Genomic DNA, 24127 nt, shown 5'->3' on the forward strand with positions numbered 1-24127 from the left:
AGGAAATATAAACCTTATAACTGCTGGTATTTTCTTTCCTGCCTTGGTTACTGGGGAGCTCAAAGCCAAATTTGCAGTTGAAATTCAGTAAATATTAAGCAATTAAATAGTATGCATTTCTGTGTCCTAACCCTCCTTTTGTTCTTTTATTCCTCCTATCGTAATTTCTTAATCTATTTTAATAGTATAGTATTGTTTATGTTTTTGTAAGCCACCTTAAATCCTTTTTGGACCTTGGAGTTGTATAAGAAAAAGAAGAAAGCCATTGATGAACTTTAGCCAAGCGTCCTTGGTAATAAATCTTCGGACACATCATTTTTGGTTGAAATTGTAGAAACAACCCAAAGTGATATCTGATCTCTTCATAGCCAGCTAGCAACAGCTACTTCTATGTAATAACTAGTAAATTACATGCAGGTTTCAGAATGTTCAAGGGGAAGTGCCTCTTCTCTGTGCCATGTTCTAACAGATGTAAGCCTCACATGGGGGCCTCGCAGCCAGAGTGCTGAACTAAGGACCATGTGATAAATATATTGCTTTGCTAACAGATGTTGCAAAGCACCGTCCAGCCATATCCAAGTGGACTCTGCGAGACTGGCAGGTCCTGTGACCTCGCTGAAATCAAGGTCTTAACAGAATAAAGGTGGGTGGATGGGTACTCAGTTCTGGGGCAGGGTTCAGCTGGCAGAGACATCATTACAACATGAAATCAGGACTTCAGGAGCTGAAGGAACCCTAGAGATCATGTAGGATTATCATCTGACAGATAATGCTCCTGAAATCAAGACTAGGCCCTGTATCCAGCATAGAGATGAATGGTTTGTTTTGTTTATGAGAGTGGTTTCTCTTTTTTTTTAATTAATTAATTTATTTTTATTGATTTTTGGCTGTGTTGGGTCTTCGTTGCTGCACGTGGGCTTTCTCTAGTTGTGGCGAGCTGGGGCTACTCTTCGTTGTGGTGTGCGGGCTTCTCTCTTTTTTTTTTTTTAATTTAATTTAATTTATTTTTGGCTGTGTTGGGTCTTTGTTGCTGCTAGGTGCGGCAGCGGGGGCTACTCTTTGTTGCGGTGCGCGGGCTTCTCATTGCGGTGGCTTCCCGGGCTCTAGAGTGCAGGCTCAGTAGTTGTGGCGCACGGGCTTAGTCGCTTCGCGGCATGTGGGATCTTCCTGGACCACGGCTCAAACCCATGTCCCCTGCACTGGCAGGCAGATTCTTAACCACTGTGTCACCAGGGAAGCCCAAGAGTGGTTTCTTGACTATCCAAACTGGTTTTTATTATCAGCTGGATGGATTTGAAGTACCACCTGGGTCCAGAGCTATAAAGTTGTTAACTATGAAGTGATAGCATTGCTTTCCCAGTACGTCTTGCACATCAGATCGTGGCAGTTTTGATAGCGGAGTTTCAGTAAAGTTGTCAGTAGTGGCCTCATCCTGGGATTAGTAGAGTCAGTGCAGACTGCAGAGGTAACTTCCACTTCACTAAGTAGGTGATGGAATGGTCTATTGTTTGGAATGATATTGCAATAATTTCAGATTCCCAGCTAAGCCACCAAAACCTACTAAAACCACAGTATAGCTTTAAGTGGATTAATTTAGGCCTAACCCTCTAGCCACCATGAGTCAACCGGGCAGACAGGAGCACTGCTCATTTGGGTCTTGTGAACAGGAACAGTTCCCACGCTTTTTCTCCCTTCCTGGTAAGGATGATCACAGCTAATCAAGGTTATTGAGTACTAATGATGTGCCAGGTGCTATGCTGAATGCTTCACTTGCCTTATGTCATTTGACGCTTTTGTCTCCTCGATGAAGTAGGCACTGTTATTCCCTTTCAGGCAACTTGCCCAGTGGTGATGCAGCTAGTGAGAAGAACCAAAACAGAATCCAAGTCCATCTGTCTCTAATGCTGTCCTCCTCACCAGTGGACGACACCACCACCCACTTCTCTTTGTGGCAGCCCAGGGAAACTGGGTCTCTATGCTCCCTGGTCTGAGTCCAGGATTCTGATGAGATTAGGAATGGGGAAGGAGGACTACCCTCTTGGGATAGGGGCTTTCCACAGCCATTCTGTCTCTGTTTTTTTCTGTCTCCAGTCCCAGAAATGGCTTACCTATCCCCCTTCCACTGCCACCTATTTATTGCCTCCAATCAGGGCTTCTCTCTTTGCTCCTGGAACAGACTACTCAGTCATGCTCCTACCCTCCTGTCCTTAAAGCCTCTTCAGGCTTTCTAAGAGTTCCTACAATAAGTAAGAGATGGAGAAAGCTGGGAAATGGTTAAGCTTTTACCTCAACAGATATATATATGTGTGTATGTATGTGTATCTATATATATAAATATTTACTATAGTATATTTTAACCTAGACCCTGTGAGTGTGAAAAATGGGCATGGATGCCAATGACAGGCCTTTGATTAACATCCAGGACTTAAAAAACCTTCTGTTGCCTAGAAGAACTGTAGTTACGGGCGTCTCAGCACAGGATCTGAGGGGGCGCTATCGGGGAGAATAGGGTTCCATGGGGCCAGAGTCATTCTGCGTCCTGCTTCGTTACTGGCAGGGGGAAGGGAGGAGCCTCAATCATTTGTGCTACCCACCTGGATGAGTAGACTGGTCTAGTCAGCAGCCCAAGGGGTAGTTCAGTCCAGCAGTGGCCGCTACTGTGTGCTCTGTGCTGCCGAGTTCAGGGGGTACAGAAACAACTAAAATGTGGTCCCTACTCTTGGCACTTACCTCTAGCAGAGGATACAGAGGCAGAAGAGAATAATTTCAGTTTCAACAGGGTAAATGTTAAGATGGAGGTGAGCACAGAGGATGGGTCAATAAGTCCAATGCTGAGGGGATATTTGAGCTGAGTCTTAATGGACAAGTAAGGGCCTGGTGAGAAGGTGGGAAGGATATGTCAGATGGAGGGAATGGCATCAACAAAACCACGAAAGGGTGAAATGCAGGTGTGGTGTATTCGGGGGAACTACAGAGAATTTGGTTGGCAAATCTGAACACTTAGGAGACTGTTCCTGACACACAATAGACCCTTAAATATCAGTTCAAAAGATGGAGTATACAGAGTATGAGAGGTGAGTCTCTCATGGACGCCATTCATGCATGTCAATGGTTGTCAGCAATAATACACACTTGGAATTTATTGGGTGCTTACTACATGCCAGGTGCATATGCTGAGTACTGTATGTGTATTAGCTTAGTTAATTCTCACAAGAGCCTTATGAGGTCAATATTAGTGTTCCTAGGTTTTGATGAGAAGAGCAAGGTCCAGAGAGGTTAAGTAAGTTGTTCAAGGTCACACGGCTAGAAAATTATAGAACTGAGATTTGAAACCCTCGGAGTCTGATTTCAGAACCTGTCTTTTTAAAAAAATTGAGTTATAATTAACGTACAATATGATATTCATTTTCTGTGTACAACATAGTGATTCAATATGTTTATACATTATGAAATGATCACCACAATAAGACCTGTTACCATCCGTCATCATCTGTCGCCATACAAAGTAATTACGGTATTGTTGACTATATTCCCTATGTGTACATTTCATCCTCATGACATTTATTTTATAGCTGGAAGTTTGTACCTCACCTATTTCATTTGTCCCCCCACTCCTCTCCTCTCTGGCAACCACCAGTTTGTTCTCTGTATCTACGACTCTGTTTTATTATGTTGGTTTATTTGCTTTGTATTTTAGACATGTAAGTGAAATCATATGGTATTTGTTTTTCTCTGACTTATTTCACTTTGCACAATACCCTCCAGGTCCAACCGTGTAGCTGCAGATGGCAAGATTTCATTTGTTTCTATGGCTGAGTAATATTCCATTTTATATATATATATACACACACATACACTGCATTCCTATTCATCTATCAATGGACACGTACATTGCTTCCATGTCTTGGCTATTGTAAATAGTGTTGCAATGAACATAGAGGTGCATAGATCTTTTTGAATTAGTGTTTTTGTTTTCTTCAGTTAAATATCCAGAACCCATCTGCTTACCCACTGTCCCGTATTGCCTTTCTGAAGGACATGAAAGTGATGACATGGTGAGATCTGCTTTTTTTTTTTCTTTTCCTCCTCCTTTAGTTCTTTCTTTCTTTCTTTTTAACGTTTTTATTGGAGTATAATTGCTTTACAATGGTGTGTTAGTTTCTGCTTTATAACAAAGTGAATCAGCCATACATATACATATATCCCCCTAACTCCTCCCTCTTGCATCTCCCTCCCACCCTCCCTATCCCACCCCTCTAGGTGGTCACAAAACACCAAGCTGATCTCCCTGTGCTATGCAGTCTGCGTCTTTATTCCTGTCCTGCCCCTAGGTTCTTCACAACCATTATTTTTCCTTTTTTTTTTAGATTCCATATATATGTGTTAGCATACAGTATTTGTTTTTCTCTTTCTGACTTACTTCACTCTGTATGACAGACTCTAGGGCATCCACCTCACTACAAATAACTCAATTTCATTTCTTTTTATGGCCGAGTAACATTCCATTGTATATATGTGCCACATCTTCTTTATCCATTCATCTGTTGATGGACACTTAGGTTGCTTCCATGTCCTGGCTATTGTAAATAGAGCTGCAATGAACATTGTGGTACATGACTCTTTTTGAATTATGGTTTTCTCAGGGTATATTCCCAGTAGTGGGATTACTGGGTCATATGGTAGTTCTATTTTTAGTTTTTTAAGGAACCTCCATACTGTTCTCCATAGTGGCTGTATCAATTTACATCCCACCAACAGTGTATGAGGCTTCCCTTTTCTCCACACCCTCTCCAGCATTATTGTTTGTGAGATCTGCTTTTTAAATGCATAACACCGGCTGAAATGCAGAGGGTGGATTTAAGGGGGAAAGGAGGCTCAGGGGCCTGCCAGGGCTGTGTGAATCAGAGATGCTGTGTTCCTGGCAGTGCTTTTAGGGCCTTTGGGAGCATGGCCACTGGGGAAACCGCCTCTTAGGGGGATACTCCTATGGTTCCTCCAGGGTCATCATCACCTTGTCTTACCTTGAGAAGAGAATTCTAGGTTTAGAGAAACGTCATCCCAGTAGTACCATCTACCTTGCTTGAAGACAAGCTAGAGAGTCCTAATGGAAGTGGCAGGAAAACTATGTATGTCTCTGAACTCTTCGGCCTCCTTTTTCTTTTTCTTCTCTTTTTAAGTAGCAACATATATTTTTAAAAATTCATTAACCACTAAAAATAATAATAGCTACAATTTTGGTGTGTTTTGTGTGCCAGCACTGTGTATGTACTTACGTCAGTCTCATTTAATCCTCATGACCCTGTGTATGTTGGTCTTCTTAGAATTGGGGAAGCTGAGGGTCAGAGTGGTTGAATAACTTGCCAAAGTCACTCATTTAGAACGGAGTAGAGCTGGCTTCTGATTCCAGAGCCCACTTCTTTTCCAGACAGTCTTTACCTACCCTCCTCCAATACACCCCACAAAAACAGCAACGCTGAGGCACATCTAGGGGTGGTCCTGTCCTGTGGCTGGAGGTGTCACTTCCCCTGGCAAGTTCTGCCTTCTCGGTTTCTGTGGCTCTGTGTGTGGCGGTACAATCTTGTTCCCACATCATTTTTCCAGTTCCTTCCCGACTTATCTGAGGAATTCATACCTCCTACCCGTCCATCCTGGGGACACTCAGAAAGTTCTGTTTTGAGTTCCACCTGCAATTGTGGCTCCTTGTGGAAAAGGCCAGTCTGTGAGGTGGGACGGCCAGGTTTGCTGTGTGCTCCCTATGCGTTTGGCTCTCAGAGTGGTGTACCTAAGGTCTTTGTTTTTAATCATAATAGTTCACATCTTTGCTTTCCGTGCTGCCCAGCGGGAGCCAGCTGGAGGTGGTAGCAAATCTTCCTTTAATTTCCACTGTGATGGATTATTACTTCATTTAAAATGGTGTTTAATTTGTACACGTGCCCTGAGGCTTTAAAAAAGCGAACTCATTTGATTATTGTTGGAAATCAGTTTAGACTCCACAGTATGTTCAGCGGGTTGGACTCATGAAGCCCCATGGAGCCTGTGGCCCCATTAACAGGTACCAGAGTCCAAAAATTAAAATGTGGTGAGTTCTACAGCCCCATACCCTTAATTTCTTCCATAAAAAAAACCCAAACAAACATCTGTTTCATCTTCCTTCCTAAAAACTGACTTCTGTTTTACTTCCTTTTTAAAAACAGACTTCTTTTTAAAGCAGCTTTTAATATTTTCCCTTAAGAGGGAAGAAGACAGTAATAGGTGATTATTTTTTGGCCCCTAGCTCTCACGTTTTTTCTCATTCATCCTGTTCTCTCCTTTATTCTCAGGCACGAGGACCCCCTCTTGATTCTCCTTCACTTTGCTTTCCACTTTCCTTCTCTTATTCCTTCTTCTTTTTTTTTTTTTTTTTGTGGTACGCGGGCCTCTCACTGTTGGGGCCCCTCCCGTTGCGGAGCACAGGCTCCGGACGCGCAGGCTCAGCGGCCATGGCTCACGGGCCCAGCTGCTCCGCGGCATGTGGGATCTTCCTGGACCGGGGCACGAACCCTGTCCCCTGCATCGGCAGGCGGACTCTCAACCACTGCGCCACCAGGGAAGCCCTCTCATTCCTTCTTGATTGCCCTGTACCAGTGGGACAAGATTCATATTTCAGCAAGCCACTTTTTCTTTTCTTCCTTCTTGGGTGAGGACTCACTTTTCTGGGTGCCTGTCAATCCCTAGCAAAGAGTGAGAGGACCAGAATGACCATAGGGCAAGGTCCAAGGCCTGCAGCCTAGGCTCTCTGGGGCTTTTCCAACACCAGGCAGCCTGGGATGTTGCTTGCATGGCCTCTTTTTAAGTTCTGGGCTGTGGTGTGCAATGAATGTGTTTGTATGTGACATACTCACATTTAATGCAGACTGTGAATGCTGATTTCTCCAAAGGTAGCCATGAATAAGTTTTGAGATTCACATTTGAAGCTGAGCATAAACCGGCAGAAACCCCTGCCGGTGAACTTTTTTTGGGTTTCCTACAGAAGAGAAGTGAGAAAAGAAATAATTCTACTCTGGGGAAAGGCATAATTTAGAAGCCGTCAGCATGTGTAAGAAAACAGACTCTGTGGCTGTTCTGTAAACCCAGACTGGCAGCCAGGGCTCATTGTTTCCTTTCCTTCCTTCAGCGTTTGTATAAGGCGAATGGGGCCAGCGCCTCTCCAGCTCCCCACCGGGCAGCTGAGGCTGTGGACTTCAGAAGCGGCTGGCCTGGGGCAAGCCTCCCGCTTGCTTCCCCTGCCTCCGTCTTTCCTGTTCCTTACCCCCTGACCTATCACCCCTTCCTTTCCTGGAAATACTGTCCTTCCTGAGAGTGGAACAGGAGTATTGGAAGGTTCAAGGATATTTCAGGAAACCCCAAGTGGGGTATTTAGCTCTTTCTACCACCTCTTCCACTTCAACACCCAACAACATTGGTCTACCATGGGCTTTCGTTTTGACCACTCACCTTCCACTTCCACTTCCACTATGCCTGGGTGAGACGCAGGGGTTCTGATCCAAGGGGTCGTGTTATCTCTTGTTATGGCCAAGCCTACCTCCGAGGCAAAGCTGGGGAGGTTAATTCTCACCCCCATATTCTTGAAGTATTTCTGTGATGTTCAGTTTAATCTGATTACTCATCTTTAAAATTAGCGGTGGGAGACCGAGCAGGGGAGACATTATGCCTGGGCCCCTGTAGGTCTGAATCCCTTCAACAGTTGGACATCTTGTGTAATTGGTCACCGTGGGTGTGGAGCTTGCTTGGCTCAGCTCCTCAAGGGACATGCAGGGTAAAGGATAGTGACCCCTGCTGTCCTGCAGCCTAGTGCTGGCCGGTGGTGTTGGCCACTCAGGAAGCTCTGTGGAGGCCCAGGGGTATAGTGGCCTTCGGTGACATTATGGTGGGAAGGATGTCGGGGAAGAGGGCAGCTTCCCTGCTGAAGATTCGGTTCCAGTGAGGTTCAGAGGAAAAAAAGGACTATGATCTGTGGGCCTTCTCCAAACATCCAGATGGGCCCCAGGCATAGTCCAGCAGGGAAGATCTGATTCTGTTTGTCTTCCTCCTGTCTCTCTAAATAATTTTATCTTCAAAGCATGACGCAGGCGTTCATTAACACTCTGGCTCTCCTGGGAGGTAGGCAAGTGAGAACACCACCCCCGTCAGTGAAGCCCAGGGAGTAGGTAGGTCCAGGAGCCTCAGGTACGTGAGCCACAGAGAAACGGAGCGGATCTCAGACCTCGGGGTTTTGCCCTCAGACCTTTACTCGGACATACCCTAGGCGGCCCTAGGAGCCACCCCTCTATCTCAGTTTCCTTCTTTCCCATTAGAAGAAAAAAGCTGAGGCTGTGGAAGGAAAAATGCTGGGTACTGTGGGATGAGTAATGGAAAATTTGAGAGTTGAAGAGAAATTCTGGTCAGATTCACTGTTGTTGTGAATTTTAGATGCAGGATCCTGATTATGCCGTTAGTTTCATTAATTTACTTGCTTTAAAAAAATGTGCTGAGCCTCTACTTCTGGGCAAGGTATTACAAACAGAATCACTTCTCCTAGAAGTACTGGCTAGCCGCGAGGGATCCTGCTGGCTGGGAACTTGATCCTTTGTATCCCATGCTTGGTTCATAAGCAAAAGATGTTGGCTCATAAGCAAAAGATGTTGCCTCTTCAGATGGTGGTTGCAAGTGCTGGAGGACTCCTGGCATCTGGAAATGGGTGAGAAATCCACTTGTGACTGTTGATGTAGCAAATCTCTAGAGACTAAACTTTTTAAGCCATTTATCTTGGTTGGATCAGGAGATCCTTAGGAGTCCTCTCCTTGGGGTTGGAGGTAGCATATCTTTAAGCCTGGCCTTTTCTAGGGCTCCCTAGGAATGGTGATCATGCCGGTTTGCTAGATGTTGGTAGGGTAACTCCTGAGAGCCCTGAGTTGATACTGAACCTCCGACTCTAGAATTGCAGCAATGTTGGGATCTCCATTGGTTTCTTTCTTATTCATGGGGCATCTTGGCACAGTGTAAGAACAGAGGAGGGGGGTCATTTTATCCTGTAAATGTTGCCCTCTCTCGGGTGGCAGTTGGACTCTACTGGCTTTGCAGGAAGCCCAGCCCCATCAGCTAATGATATTCCTTATCTTGGCACTGCAGGCTGCTGAGAACCAGCCCTAGACCTCTGCTTGAGGGTCCTTCCTCTGAAGACATCACCAGTGTGTGGAGCCCGCCCCACACCCACCCCCTGCCAAACCACGGCCTTTACCTGTGTCTTCCGGTGTTTCCCGTGCGACCCATCCTGTGGGAGTGCCTCGTGGGCCGCCCCAGAGTTCACCCCACACTCAGCAGCGCCAATGGTGAAGATGACAAGATCCAAGACTTTCCAGGCATATCTGCCCTCTTGCCACCGGACCTACAGCTGCATTCACTGCAGAGCCCACTTGGCCAATCATGATGAACTTATTTCCAAGGTACATGTTCCCTGCAGGCCTTCCTTGCCTACCTTGGGGGAGGGCACTTCTGGCTCCTAGGTTTGCAGACGTTTATGAGCTCTGCCAAAGGGCCCGGAACATTTGTATTCCTTCTTTTGTCCAGGGAGGGCTGACCCAAATGGCTGTCTCACTCAGCTGAGAAATAACTCGGAGTTAGGGGGAGAGTGTACTCGTTTAATCTGTAACTTTGGAAAGTAAATGTCATCCCTGTTGAGTCTGTGGGGGCTGGGGGCTCGCGAGCCGGAGGGGAGAGGGGCTAAAGGGATTGGAGCCTTGCGCTCTGCTTGCCTGGGCTGTGTTGGCAGGTGCATGCGGTGTAGGGTGCTGCCTGCCTAGAAAGGAGTTCTGAGAAAGGTGGTCTCTTGTCGGAGAGGTTAATGGCTGAAATGAGAGAGGGGAGTATTGCTTTTTAAGCCCCTAGGGAAGGTTACCAGATGATTTAGTTACTAAAATGGGTGGCCTTTGGAGGACCAAGAGTGGCTTGGTGAAGAGCTGACCCACTGGCTTGTCGGGACCTTTCGGGCTTCTACGTGAGGTGAAATGGCATGACGTTTGGTCACAATCAGAAGAAAGAGTGGAACCCCATTTTCCCTGAGGAGCCTTGGCACCTGCTTCCTGAAGTTGGGGTGGGGGGATTATTAACAAATAAGTAAACCTAATGTCCCGTTGAGCAGTCCAGACACTGGCTCCTTCAGGCAGCGTTCAGAGGGGAGCTGCTCCCTCCTGGCCCCAAGCTTCTTGCCAAGGGAGGAGAAACAGCTTTAGTAGGCTGCAGGAAAAGGAGAAAGAGCCCGTGGGGGACTTTTCGCTTTAAAAAGCATCCTTCTTCAGAACCTGGACTTCATGCCATTAAAGTAAAAAAAAAAAAAAAAAAAAAAAAAAAAATTTATGCGGACTCAGACAAAGTTTAAAAACAAAAAAATTTAGTGTTCTTGATCTGTTTACAAGAACTGCTAGAAAAGGTGGCATCACTTTCCCTGCCTCTGGCTCGGTAGCCCTGGGCAGAGCCGGAGGAAGGATCAGCAGTTACAGAACAGCCCTGTCCAGCTGGCTGATCTGACAGGAAGTGGAGAAGCTGCTTGAACAACCACGTCTGTTAGTGGGGATTCTCAAATCAGGACTGCAGATGGAAGAACTCCTCCTTCTAGGCCTCTTCTAGGGTCTAGGGTTACCAAAAGGCTTGAACCCTGCAGCCCTCAGAGTCCTGGTCTCTGGCCCACTTTCCCTTCTCTAGGTTTCTGCTAATTACTCTCCTCTATGCTATTTGTGTTCCAGCCAGCCTATAGCTTCCTTCTCTGTCAGCTAACTCATCTTGTCTCAGATTCCTCTTGGACCTTTGGGGAACCCCTGGAGCCTGGAAGTTTGGATGTGGGGAGGCTATGTCAGTGAGAGGAGAGGGGAGTCAGTCCTCTTCACTTTGGAAGCTTGGAGGGAAAATATGAGTTGTCCTACTTCTGGAAATCTCCAGAGGAGTAGAAGCCAAGACATCTTTTTAATATACAGAAGTACTGTGGGGACTTCCCTGGTGGTGCAGTGGTTAAGAATCTGCCTGCCAATGCAGGGGACATGGGTTCGAGCCCTGGTCCGGGAAGATCCCACATGCCACGGAGCAACTAAGCCCTTGAGCCACAACTACTGAGCCTGCACTCTAGAGCTCACGAGCCACAGCTACTGAGCCCACGTGCCACAACTACTGAAGCCCACGCATCTAGAGCCCATGCTGCACAACAAGAGAAGCCACCACAATGAGAAGCCCGTGCACTGCAATGAAGAGTAGCCCCCGCTCGCCGCAACTAGAGAGAAAGCCCGCACACAGCAACGAAGACCCAATGCAGCTAAAAATAAATAACTAAATTTATTAAAAGAAAAAAAAAGAAGTACTGTGTATCGTAAGAAGTGGAGGTAACCGTAAACTGTATTTAAGCACCTTCTGTGTGCTAAAAACTGCTACTTAACACTTTATAAATATTATCTCACTTAACCCTCATAAGAAGCCTTTAAGGTAGGTGATGTTAGTCATATATTATATGGATGGAGAAGCTGAGACTCATAGAAGTTGTCTAAGAACTCAGGTCTTGAGTTCTCAAAGAAGAGAGAGCAATTACTTTGAGCGTGTTCAAGAATAATTTCTGGAAGAGGTGGTATTTGAGCTGGGCCTTGTGAAATGGTCAGAAGGGAGTATGCGGGGATGACAGTGGCCTTCAGAGTTGATGTCTTACCTCTTTGGCTGGTACATAGGGCCTTGGATGATCTGGCAGAGCCTAGCTTTTGAGTTAGGGTCCCTGCTGCTTCCTTGATTTATGTTCCAACCACTTGGAACTAAGCAACATTTCCCTGAATATGAAGATGGGGGTGTTTCGGGCCTCTGTGCTTCAGCCAAAAGCATCCGTTTTTCTTTACCTCCTTCCTCTCTCACAGGAGCTCTTACACATCCTTTTCCTCCTGGGGCCATGTCCTATTAGCTTTGTATCTCTGGGTCAGAATCTGACCCATAGCAAGAACTCAATAAATGGTCAGATAAACAGATGGATGGCTCTTGAGCCTTGGGAGAAGACGAGTGATGAGCAAAGAAGACTGTTGGCCTCATGTCCTCCTTTCTGCCCCTTTTGGGGCAGAAAGGCTCCTTCACAAGTCCAGGCCAAAGTCAACACAGGCTGCAGTTTCATTGGCTACAACCCGTGCACAGATGGGGTGCATTAGAGCTTGATGATTAAAGAGTTGTGTTAACTGCCTGACGGTGGGGAGAGAGTGAGGGAACTGTGGCTGGCATTGCACAAAGATTCCTTTATTTCATTCCACAGCCACCCCCGGCGTTAAATAATCTATAGATTCTTATGCAGGTCCACTTAATGGAAAGATCACTGCCCCAGCCCCCTCCTTGGAAAATGGGCCTTTCATTTTGTTCCTCTCTTCCATTTAAGAAAGTTCAGGGAGAGAATGTTTCTCCTGTTCTCCCCTCTTGACATAATCTCCTATGCGGTTTCAGAATCCACCCAGTGGGAGTTAGGAGCTGGGAAGCAGCTAACTGGAGCAGCAGTGTAATTAAATGATACTTTGTACTTGTAACAGAGCCTTTCATCTGGAAGCTTGACATTCCATTGTTTGTTGTTTTTTTTTTAAAAAGAAGTGAGTCTGCCTTCATTATGGAGAAGCCAACACAAAGGTCCAGAGAACTAAAGCTCAGAGCACGTGGCTAGCAGAGAACTGGGAACAGAATCAGGACTTCGGGCTCCCGTCTTATCAGCATGGCTAAGCCGCCGTGGAAATGTGTAGTTGTCAAGTTTTAAACAGTTAGGGTCTGACTGATGTGGTGGAAAGACTCCTGCACTAGGCCCTTCTGTCTTCCCAGCTTGCTTCAGATTCCTAGAGGCCTGGAATCAGCTGTCCAACCTCTGAGTCTCAGCTTCTCACTAATAAAATGAGTTAAATAATATTTGCTGTGTCTAATGGCTAGTAGTTAGCACTCGTGTGCTTACTGTGTGCCACGGCCGGAACAGTCCTAGGAGGTAACCCTACCTTATTTGAGAGTGGGGGGAGTAGGCTTACCTCATTGGGTTGTTAGGAGGCTGGATGAGATCATCGATGTGTGGGTGGCTTGCAAATCACAAAGCTCTATGCAAACGTAAAGTAGTCCCTTTGCTTCTCTTGGCCTTGATGTCCAAAAAAAAAAAAAACAAAAACAAAGCAAGGAGGTGGGGTGGAGGGATTGTTACTGCCTAAGCAACTTTACTTTAGCCAAGATAGTTTCACTTTAGAACCTGGAGCACAGGAGTTGGATTTGAGAGAATAAGGCAATGGAAGAGAAGGACAGCCAAGTTGTGTGTGTTGGCAGAAAGGTAAGAGCATTTGCTCTGTAGGACGCTGGGGGGTGCGGGGCGTTGGGGGTGCTTTTTGAATCGATGACAGAACTATCTAGGGAATGTGCTGAGGCCTCCTACAATTTCTTTCTTCGGGGGTGCTGTGGTCTAAATGCTGAAGTGTTTGCATGCAGAGGTATTTTGAGTTGGCACGAGGAATTGCTCACGCTGTTGTTTCTCACTTAATGGTACAAGTCACAGTATAAAAATATACTTTGGTTATAAAATAATAATAGTTTCAATTGGAACAGTTAGTTGCCCCCAGTGAAAACAATCTAATGCTCATTTCAGTGGATACTATCTATTATGGAAACCTGGATCTTTGCAAGACTTTCCATAAAAATTATCTGTAGTCAGTCCATCCCTTGCCTCCCTCCTGCTAGCCCTTCAGTGGTGTTGCAAGTAGGCCATTTAAGAATGGTGAATTGGATTAATCTATCATGAACCCACTTTGGGGACGGTGGCTTCATTCCAAGACACAGGTTGCACTAAGTGCCCTGGGTCCTTAGAGGGAAGGTGTTGGAGGCTGTGGAGTGGGCAACTCAGTGACAGCCTGGGGTTACACAGCCTCAGGGCCGGGCTTCTCTGCCTCACACCCCTCAGCTGCTGTCTGTGTGAGGAGCTGGGCCTCCTTCTGAGGCTGCAGTCTAATTAGGAGGCAGGTTCTTTTTGTTCCCTGTGGGGTTCCATTGGGCTCACAGTGGTGACATTTTGGTTTTTCCTTCCTGCCTAGACATAAGCTGCAGCATAGCTTTGAGAAAAGTGTCAGGGAGGAAGGTGCTGTGAAGCCTGAAGACTTGTATTGATCTGGTGGCTGCTGAGAGGCCCACTCTGCCCTCGGCCTCCCACCTCTGCTTCTGAGCACTAGCATTCTACACCAGTGACTCTCAAAAAGTCTTGTACCCCAACACAGTGACTTAGAGGTTGTGGGCAAAGAGGGAGTATTGTCCCATCCTGTCAACTCTACGTTTCAGGTATTTGTTTCTCTTAATCCCCACTACCCACCAGCTTGTCTTTAATGTGCAATAAAACTAACTTTCCAAAATATTAATGCAGTTATTTGTGTCCTGAAAAAACTTCATGTAAAAAATAAATACAGGAACAGAACTTCTAAAAATCTATTCATTTCTTTTCCTCTAGGTGCCCGGGAAAATGTTACAGTGAGCATCAGATTGTATTAGTTGTGTTAGTGACCTCTGTGTCCCATTAAAAGGCATAATTCCTAAAGAACGTATACAATAAGATATGGCTTTTGAAGATAATTCTGTGAGGTTATCTGTGTTGCAAAATATATGTCATATTGTAGTTTTATTAATTGAGAGGTTTTGGTATCCAGTGGATGACAATTATTTTTACAAAAACCATAATTCAGTAAAATTAGTTTTTCTATTCTAGCAGGAGAGGGAAAAAAGCCAGATTGCATGTAAACCTATAAATGTCTGTCTCATTATAAGTGCCCATTTTTTTGTTTCCAAAATAGTGGAAACCTAGGGCCAGAGTGATTGTTAGGTTTTAAGAAACAAAAGGTTGAGAACAATCACCGTTGCAGGACCCATACCATATAGCGGCACCTTTGCTTCTTTTGCAATGTTTGCAAGACACTGTTATGTGTTTGTCAGTTTCCTAAAGAGCATTTCTGAGGTGCAGTAAAGGCAGAATTAATAAATTATGGAAGAGTTCCAACATACACCAATAAGCCCAGTTTAAAAACACATTCAATCAATTTAGCTTTTGTAAAGAAAATCACATATCCAACCTAAAACTACTTACTTCTTTCCCTCAGCTATTTGATCTTTGAAAGCCCTAATCTCCTACTAATGAAGTGTTAGTTCTGGAGGGGTACAGATAAGCTATCTGTCGACCACCCAGGAAGGGTGACAGGTGAACCACGTCTACAGCAAATCTCCAAAGGAATGTGGTTAGATTACAGTGTTTCTTGGTGAAAAGAAACTATTTAGAGTTTGTAAGATAGAACATCTTATGGTATCTTCTCCTCATGGGCGCAGAGATTGAATCAAGTCAGGGTGAGATAAATCATAAATTAGGCTGGTACAATTTGTACAGCATAAGTGTTCAAAGTTGGGACCACCTTAACTGGATCTCAGAGGCCTCTGGTACATGTGGGTGATGGCAGTGGGGACTGTGCCTATAACTTGCTCTTTTGTCTCATTGGCTCTGTTTTATTATTGCACGAATACAAAATATGTAATGGGGTGGGGTGCACTGTACTAGATATGATACTACCCTCGAGGATTTTACCCTCAAGAACTTTCACTCTAGTCTGGGGAGATAAAAGGTTCATAAGTCATCCCTTTTTTTTCCCTTAGAACAATTTAACACAAAATATACACATGTATAGCTCCTGAGATGTTACAACAAATTTAAAATATGTAGATCAACATGATCCAAATCGTTTCCAAGACACCGTTATGGTGGTTCAACAACCATTTTTTTTTTTTTTTTTTTTTATTCAGTACGTGGGCCTCTCACTGTTGTGGCCTCTCCCGTCGCGGAGCACAGGCTCTGGACGCGCAGGCTCAGCGGCCATGGCTCATGGGCCCAGCCGCTCCGCGGCATGTGGGATCTTCCCGGACCGGGGCACAAACCCGTGTCCCCTGCATCGGCAGGCGGACTCTCAACCACTGCGCCACCAGGGAAGCTCCCAACAACCATTTTATAGTGTATACTGAATGGATGTCCACATCATGCCACAAAACCCTACTCTTTGTTTCCAAATTTGAAAGCTAGTCCTCCAGAGCAGGGGGCCAGTCAGCCTCTATAGACACAACATCCAGCTCAGGAATGTCTGCAGTCACATTAATCAGAGTCAGTGTTCAGCCTGGTTCTTCCAAAGCCTCCGTGTACAAACTCTTTATTGTAGGTTGCAACTTGAATCTTTAGATAGAGGCAAAAACGATGCCCATCCACATAGCATGTCTCCATAGACTGAATGGTGTGAGTTCTCACAGCTAAGGGCCTCTGATAAAGGACCCGTAAAGGTGTTTTCTGGGCGCTCTCCAAGTCCCATCTGGTTGTGGTTCCTTATTTATACGTTTAGTTGTAGAAGATCCTTTCTGCTAGTCTTCAGGTCATTCCCCAGGTCACTGTAGCTGCTCTATAAATAGTTGTAATTTAGGTGTGCCCATGGGAGGAGGTGAGCTCAGGGTCTTCCTACCCCACTGTCTTGGCCCCTCCCCCATAAGTTGTCCCTTCTTGAAGTTTGTATGGTCAACCCTCTGTATCCACAGTTCCACATCTGGGGATTCAACCAACAGTGGATCAGAAATAATTCAGGGGCTTCCCTGGTGGCGCAGTGGTTGAGAGTCCGCCTGCCAATGCAGGGGACACGGGTTCGTGCCCCGGTCCGGGAAGATCCCACATGCCGCGGAGCGGCTGGGCCTGTGAGCCATGGCCGCTGAGCCTGCGCGTCCGGAGCCTGTGCTCCGCAGCGGGAGAGGCCACGACAGTGAGAGGCCCGCGTACCGCAAAAAAAAAAAAAAAATTCAGGAAAAAAATTCCAGAAAGTTCCAAAAAGCAAAACTTGAATTTGCTGCATGCATGCTGGCAACTATTTACGTAGCGTTTACATTGTATTAGGTGTTATAAATAACCTAGAGGTAATTTAAAGTATAGTAGTTTATATGCAAATACCATGTCATTTTATATAAGGGACTTGAGCATCCTTGAATTTCAGTATCTGAGGTGGGTTCTGGGACCAGTCCCCTGTGGACACAGTGGGATGACTGTCCTTCACCTTATGGTTTTTTTATGTGGTCTCTCTCTTTTTTTTTTGGCCACACTGCGCGGCTTGTGGGATCTTAGGTCCCCAACCAGGGATTGAACCCGGGCCCTGGCAATGAAAGCACCGAGTCCTAACCACTGGATGGCCAGGAAATTCCCCACCTTATGTTTATCTTAAACCATTTATCACAGTATAACGATGAATGTCTCCCATTAGTCTGTGAACTACTTGTGGAGATAATTGTGACGTCATCTTTGTGTCTCTAGCACCCAGCACAGCTCCTAAAGACTGGTAAATTTTCAATGAATATCTGAGCAAACAACTGTTAGTTCTCTAAGATAGAGACAGAATAAGGGGCTCTTAATCTGGGGTCCATGGGCTGGCTTCAAGGGATTTCTGAAATTGTATGTTTAATTCTATGTGTATGTATATTTTTCTAGGGAGGGTTCCATAGCTTTCATTAGGTTCTCAAAGGATTGTTGATCAAAAAAACCCCCTTAAGATCCATCTGTCTAGAAACAGAAGTTCTGGGAAGACTTGGTAGAAGTGACACTGAGATGTACCTTGAGGCAGGAACCTAGACGTGTGGAAATGGATGGGGAGGGACTGGTAAAAGGAGCATCACGAACAAAGAAGTAGAGGCCAGGAGTGTGTGGGGAGGAGCCATTCTTTTGGGCAACATTGAGAGCTGTGCGAAAACGGATTGAAAGAGTAGGCTGACGCCAGGTTGTTGGGAGAATAGAAGTTCGGACTTTATTTTGCTGGCAGTTGGGCGCCACTGAAGACTTCTTTTTTTTTTTTTTTTAATTAATTAGGTTGCGCTGGGTCTTAGTTGCAGCAGGCGGGCTCCTTAGTTGCGGCTCACCAGCTCCTTAGTTGTGACATGCAAACCCTTAGTTGTGGCATGCATCTGGGATCTAGTTCCCTGACCAGGGATCGAACCTGGGCCCCCTGCATTGGGAGTGCGCAGTCTTAACCACTGCACCATCAGGGAAGTCCCATCACTGAAGACTTTTGAGCAAGTAATGACATGACCAGAGCTTTGCTTTTAGATGGCAGGTGTCGTGGTATCCTAGGTGAACTGCTTAAGAAGAGACTAGAATTGGGGAAACGAGTGTATATGCACCTCAGTGGTCTGCAGGTGGTCCAGGCACATGGTGGTCATTCAGTACATACTTGTTGATCACCACTTGGGAAAGAACTACAAGCATTCTAGGGCTTAGAAAAATTCTCTCTGTCATTTATAGCCATGAACAAGAGGAATTGAGTTCAGGAAGTCACACTCTTTGGTTGGGAGGCAGACCTGTCCTACAGTCTGTGAAAATTGATGATCTGGGTGGGCATAAGTAGAATTGTTCACCAATTTATTACCAAAGGAACTGCTAGGGACCAAGTCAAGTGAATCATCTGTGTTTTTTGCTGTGGACTGCAGGCAGCTGGAGCACAAATCTGCTCAAATGTGGTCCTTTCTATGTGGTTGCTTTAAATACCAAAAGGAAATGTTGACTTGAGCTATGAGGCATACCCTGAAAATTAATTCTGTGGTTTGCAAATGCCTGTAAGATTCCAGTCCTAAGATTGGTTTGTATGTTCGTGCCTCAGCATTCAGCAAGGACGCTGGTGATTGCAAGCCTGTGTTTCTCGTGAAAATCCGGACTCTTTTCAGCAGGGTGTTCTCCCTGGGAAGCAAGGAGTAGATGCAGAACCCCTGCCCCTGTGTTTTCATTTGAGCATCAGCACTCCCTAGGTCTCTGGAATGGTAAAGCTGCACCATTGCTTCTTTGGCTGTTTGTATTTTGGGGTCTGACTGGAATCTACCATTATACACTAATTGTTCAGTTCAATAATATATATATATATATTTTGTATTTTAAGGATATACATTAAATTTTTATTATGAAATATACAGAAAAAGATGCATAGAACACAAATGTATGGCTTAAAGAATTGCTCATCTAACCACTACCCAGTTCAAGTAACTGAGTGTAGATCATTGACAGAACTCTAAAAGCCAACAGTTATTCTCAACCTTCCCCTTGAATGTTACCATTATCCTGATTTGTGTAGGAATTTCCTCCTTTCTCTTCATATTTTAACCACCAAGGTGTATATTCAGTACTTGAACATTTAGATTTGCCTGTTTCTGAAATGTACATAAATAAAATTTCTCTGTATAAATCTTTCATGTCTTCCTTCCTTTGCTCAATATTACATTTTAAAGATTTATTCATCTTGTTATGTGTAGCTACAGCTTTTGGTTGTTGGTGGCGATTCTGTATAGAGTTCAATAATATTTTTTGTGTTTCAAACAACATGCCAGGCCTAGGCTGGGTGCTAGGGATAGAGAGAAGCCAACAGGATTCCTACACTCAGAGAGCCTGTGATCTTTGGGGTACATGGGAATGTAAGCCTCACTACGGAGGGCAGAAGAATGGTACAGATGAGGTTGTACTGGTGCCAGGATGAAAAACACAGGATGAAAAATCTACATTGCTGCTATTAACTATTATTTATTGAAGATCTACTGTGTGTTAGGGACTCCTTACTTTACAACATCCCTTCAAGGTGGGGATTAAGTGACTTGCCTAAAGCCATGGGGTAGCAAAAACATATGGGATACAGGTCTAGCTAGGTCTGTACCCTCTTTCATAGCTTGACCTAGGTAGCTCCTTTTGGCATTGACTATTTTCTGGGTCTCAGTACTATTGGTGGTAAATCCTACCCCTTCTCCCCTCCTATCATTTCTCTTGCCTGGAGAATGCTTCTTTTTCTCTATTCAATTTCTACCCATTCTTGAAGACCAGCTTAAGTATTTTTTTCTAGGATGTCTTCCTGGACTATAGGATTCTCTTCCTCCACTGGACATCTGTAGTACTCATTGTCTGGTTGTTCATTTGGCAATTAGTAATGACTCTTGTAATAATATGGTCTATGTTTTTGTGGTTACATGCACTTTTATGTGTAATTGTCTTGTTTCCTAATAAGATTCTAAATAACCTGGAGTCATAGACTTTCCGAATGCCCTTGGCCCTGGGTTTTTCTAGTTCAACTCCTCATTTTACAGATTAGGAAACCGAGTGCCTCTTAACTTTGTACTTTGCCACCTCCTCCCTGCCACACACGCCACCTACTGCCTTACACATAAGGGGTGCTTGAAAATGCTAGAGGCAGCCCTGGAGGAGAGGGCTGGCAGCCGGGATAATGAAAGTATCAAGCTGTGAGGTCTTGGGCAAGATTGTTCTCTCAGGCTCTCCCTTTTCTTCATCTACCCAATCCAAATGAGGCATTAGATTAGACTGTCATTAAAGGTTCCTTCCACCTCCCCCATCCCCTGATTCTCATATAGCAGCAGCAGATGATACAAGGCAACATAACTTAGTGGTTAACAGTGTAACGTCTGAGTCAGGCTACCTGGGTTCAAACCTTGGCTTCTTTGCCTATTAGTTATGCAAGTTAAGTAACCTCTCTGTGTCTTGGTGCCTTCATTGGGAAAAGGGGAATCATATTAATGTTAGATACCTATAAGATTTTTGTGGCAATTAAGTGAGGCAATCAATATAAAGTGCTTCTCACAGTGCCTGACATATAGTAAATGCTCAGTAAATGTTCTATCTATGAATATCGTTAAGCAAAAAACAGAAAGTGGCACTCAAACATAATCAGGTCCTGACACCCATAACAGTTCTGGCATATTCACTCCTTCCATTTTTTGAGTCTCAGGTATTGCCCTTTAGCTATACGGCGTTGTCAGTAGTCTTCTGAGACCCGTATAAGTCTCTGGTTCTTTATAGTAATTCCAAAGGGACCAGCACGTTTCTGGAGGTAATTGAATGGCAGCAGCAGCAGCTTCCATTCTGCTTTTGGGGGGGCCTTACCTGCAAGTAGCTGGGAGGCCTCTCTAGAATTTAAATGGAAAAATCTGCCCCCTACCCCCCTTCCCTTCCTGTCTGCCAGGTGGTTATTTTGCCTGTGAACCACACATCAGCCAGTTACAGAAACCTCAAACTACCATGACAACAGCAGCCCGGGCAGCTGGAAGAGAATTCCGGGCCTGAGTGTTGCAGCAGTAGCTGAGAATTGCTTCTCAGTTTGGTTCACCCTGTGACGCTCCACGGTGGGGGGCTGGGGCGAGTTTCTTTTGAATGAAGCCATTTTTCTTTCTTTCCTTTTTTTTTTTGTTACAGAAAGATGGTTTTCATTATTTATTTATTTAGGCTGTGTTGGGTCTTCGTTGCTGCATGCAGGCTTTTCTCTAGTTGAGGTGAGCGGGAGCTACTCTTTGTTGAGGCGCCCAGGCTTCTCTTTGCAGTGGCTTCTCTTGTCGCGGAGCACGGGCTCTAGGTACGCGGGCTTTAAAAGTTGTAGTTCTTGGGCTCATTAGTTGTGGCTCGCAGGCTCTAGAGCGCAGGCTCAGTAGTTGTGGCACACGGGCTTAGTTGCTCCGCGGCATGTGGGATCTTCCCGGACCAGGTCTTGAACCCGTGTCCACTGCATTGGCAGGTGGATACTTAACCACTGCACCACCAGGGAGGTCCCTGCCATTTTTCTTATCTTTGAAAACAAACCCAAAAAAGAATCTCTGATGCCTTTGTTTCCAAAGCACTCAGCCAACTCCTGAGGGGAGGGTTTGACCTGGTGACCCAGAGTATCGTCTCTGGGGTCAGGGCTGCTTAGCCAAGGAGAACCTTAGCTCTCTGCTTCCCTCCCCTCCCTGCCTGTTGCTGGTGGCTGGACAGTGACTCAGGAGAGGAGGAGGGAGGAGAGGAAGAGAGGAGGAGACAGCTCCACCAGCTGCTGCTAAAAACAACAACATCTAATCAGTCCATAAACTCCCTCCCCTCCAGAGCACAGTGATGTCAAGAGGCAGAGCAGGTGGCATGGACTCTCCCCTCCCCCTATCCCCTAATGCCTTTGGATCTTTGAAGGGACAATTTATGGTTGTCAAAAGGAAAATTATCTCTCTTTGCGGGGGGGAGGGGTGGCAGGAAATTCCTTCTCTTCCCTTTCAGGACTGGTCCCACCAAGAGCATTCATTGTAACTTCGACTCTAACAGGTAAATGAGGGGCCTGGAAGAGCATTCCCTTGCCAAAACAAAAGATCCTGGTGTGAAGCCTACTGCACTAAGCCCAGCCAGTTCTGCTTTCAGTGAGCTCCTCTGACCTGTTAGATACGAGAGATACAGTGGCAAACTGATGTATAACTTGCCCTCACCCAACTTGTACCCAGACTCCAGTCTGAAGAAGCACCTGGCAGCAGTACAAGTGGGGAGATCCATCGTGAGCCTGGTACCCAGGGTTGTCTGGAGCAGCTGAGAGGCTGGCATGTTGTTCCATGTTGTTTTCTACCCAATTTGCCTGATTTTCATGAGATGCCCAAATGTGTGCAGCTTTCCCCCGATTACCCCTGCTTCGCCTGCAGTGTCAGCCCGAGCTGTAAAGCTGCCAGCCGGGCTCTTGCAGCTTGAGGTGGCCAGCGAATCAGACCTGCTGTCCTCTGATATGTCTTTGGAGGAATGTCTGTTCTTAGGACCAGGCCTCTTTGCTGGTTTGCTTACTTTACCCACAGCCGCTCCCTCCCCTTTACATGCCGAATGTTCCAAATGACAGGTAAGGCTCTGAGGAACCTTTAAGGTTCATCCTAGACACATTCACCCAGGAAACCTAAGGAGAGAGGAAGTGAGAAAAAATAGACTTCTTGGAGCTCCTTTAAGCTCCAAGTCGCCGTATATCTTGATCCTCCCCTTAGCAGGAGAAAGAAAAACAGCAAAGTGTATCGGTGGGGGAGGAGAGTTCCTCCCAGTCTGTCTCCTTCTCTAGAACAACAGGCCAGTCTGCCCTGGGCACTATGGGGCCAGGTGCTGGGTAAGTACACGAGGAAGGAAAGCTGATAAGATAAGGTCTGACAAATCTAGGTCACCAGGCTGCTCCAGGCACCTGTGTGACTAGTCACCTTGAAACGGACAGGAGGGAGGATGGACTTTGTTCAGGGCACAGACTAGCTGACTTCCCAGGCCTTTGTTTGTTTGTTTATTTAATACACATTTCTTGATCACCATTAAATGCCAGGTCCTGTGCTTAGGTGTTCCAGGCCCCTGTGTGCCTCTGGTAGGCAAAATCTCCTCCTGGATCCCAGGCCTGTAACCAGTGCTAAAAAAAGAAATGACATCATGCAAAAGCCAGTTGGTCCACTAACTTCCAGAGTGGGAGCAGCCAGACTCTTGGTAGAAGGGAAGGGCTGTTTGGAGTCTTCATTCCCTTCAGCTCGATCAGGGGTCAGCAAAACTTTACCTGTAAAGGCCAGATAATAGTATTTCAGGCTTTGACGGCCATAGGGTTTCAACTCTGCAGCCATAGTGAATACATAAACAAATGAGCCTGACTCTGTTCTAGTAACACTTTACTTACAAAACAGGTGAGAGGCCCCATTTGGCCCTAGTGCATTGTTTGCTGGCCCCTGAATAGAAGATTGGAATGACAGTTGTGAAATGGGTGTTGGAGAAATGAGTTTATGTGATTTCAGGAGGCATCCCAAATCAACACAGTGGCTTCACTTGGTAGGGATAGTATAGGACTCGATGCACTATGCTCAATGGCAAGGTCTGATTGACACCAGAGAATTCTACTGCACAGGCCAAACTTCAACCTCAGCCATCTAGCACGCTGGTTCCCACCAAAGGTTACAGGGTAACCAAGCCAGACAGAGCACACAATTTCATACAGTCTCATCACTTATGTGGGAAAACAATATGGGGGCCCTGTGGATGGCAAGTCATTGGCACCACCTTAAAAGCCCTGAATAAAGGGTCAGGCCACCTCTGCTCTAGGGCCTGGCTCTGCCACTAACTTTTTTATTTATTTATTTGGCTGCGTCGGGTCTTAGTTGCGGCACGTGGGATCTTCGTTGTGGCGTGCAGGGTCTTTCATTGTGGCACGTGGGCTCTTCATTGTGGCGCGTGGGAACTTCTCTCTAGTTGCGGCGCACGGGCTCAGTAGTTGTGGCGCATGGGCTTAGTTGTCCCGTGGCATTTGGGATCTTAGTTCCCTGA

The 24127-nt window shown here is 45.7% G+C and overlaps 1 protein-coding gene across 2 annotated transcripts in view; it reads left to right on the top strand.

The window, feature by feature from the left end:
- YPEL2 (yippee like 2) overlaps window positions 1-24127 on the top strand; it is a 63108-nt gene that overhangs the window by 11491 nt on the left and 27490 nt on the right. The window contains exons 2-3 of one of the 2 annotated variants that reach the window (XM_079906126.1): window positions 3982-4055; window positions 9148-9461. In XM_079906126.1, coding sequence (XP_079762252.1) covers window positions 9345-9461 — 117 coding nt within the window. In that variant the 5' untranslated portion in view covers window positions 3982-4055; window positions 9148-9344. The remainder of the gene's footprint in view (window positions 1-3981; window positions 4056-9147; window positions 9462-24127) is intronic. The other variant, XM_079906125.1, reaches the window with a different exon arrangement.

Source organism: Stenella coeruleoalba (genome assembly GCF_951394435.1).
Source record: "Stenella coeruleoalba genome assembly, chromosome: 19".
NCBI lineage: Eukaryota > Metazoa > Chordata > Mammalia > Artiodactyla > Delphinidae > Stenella > Stenella coeruleoalba.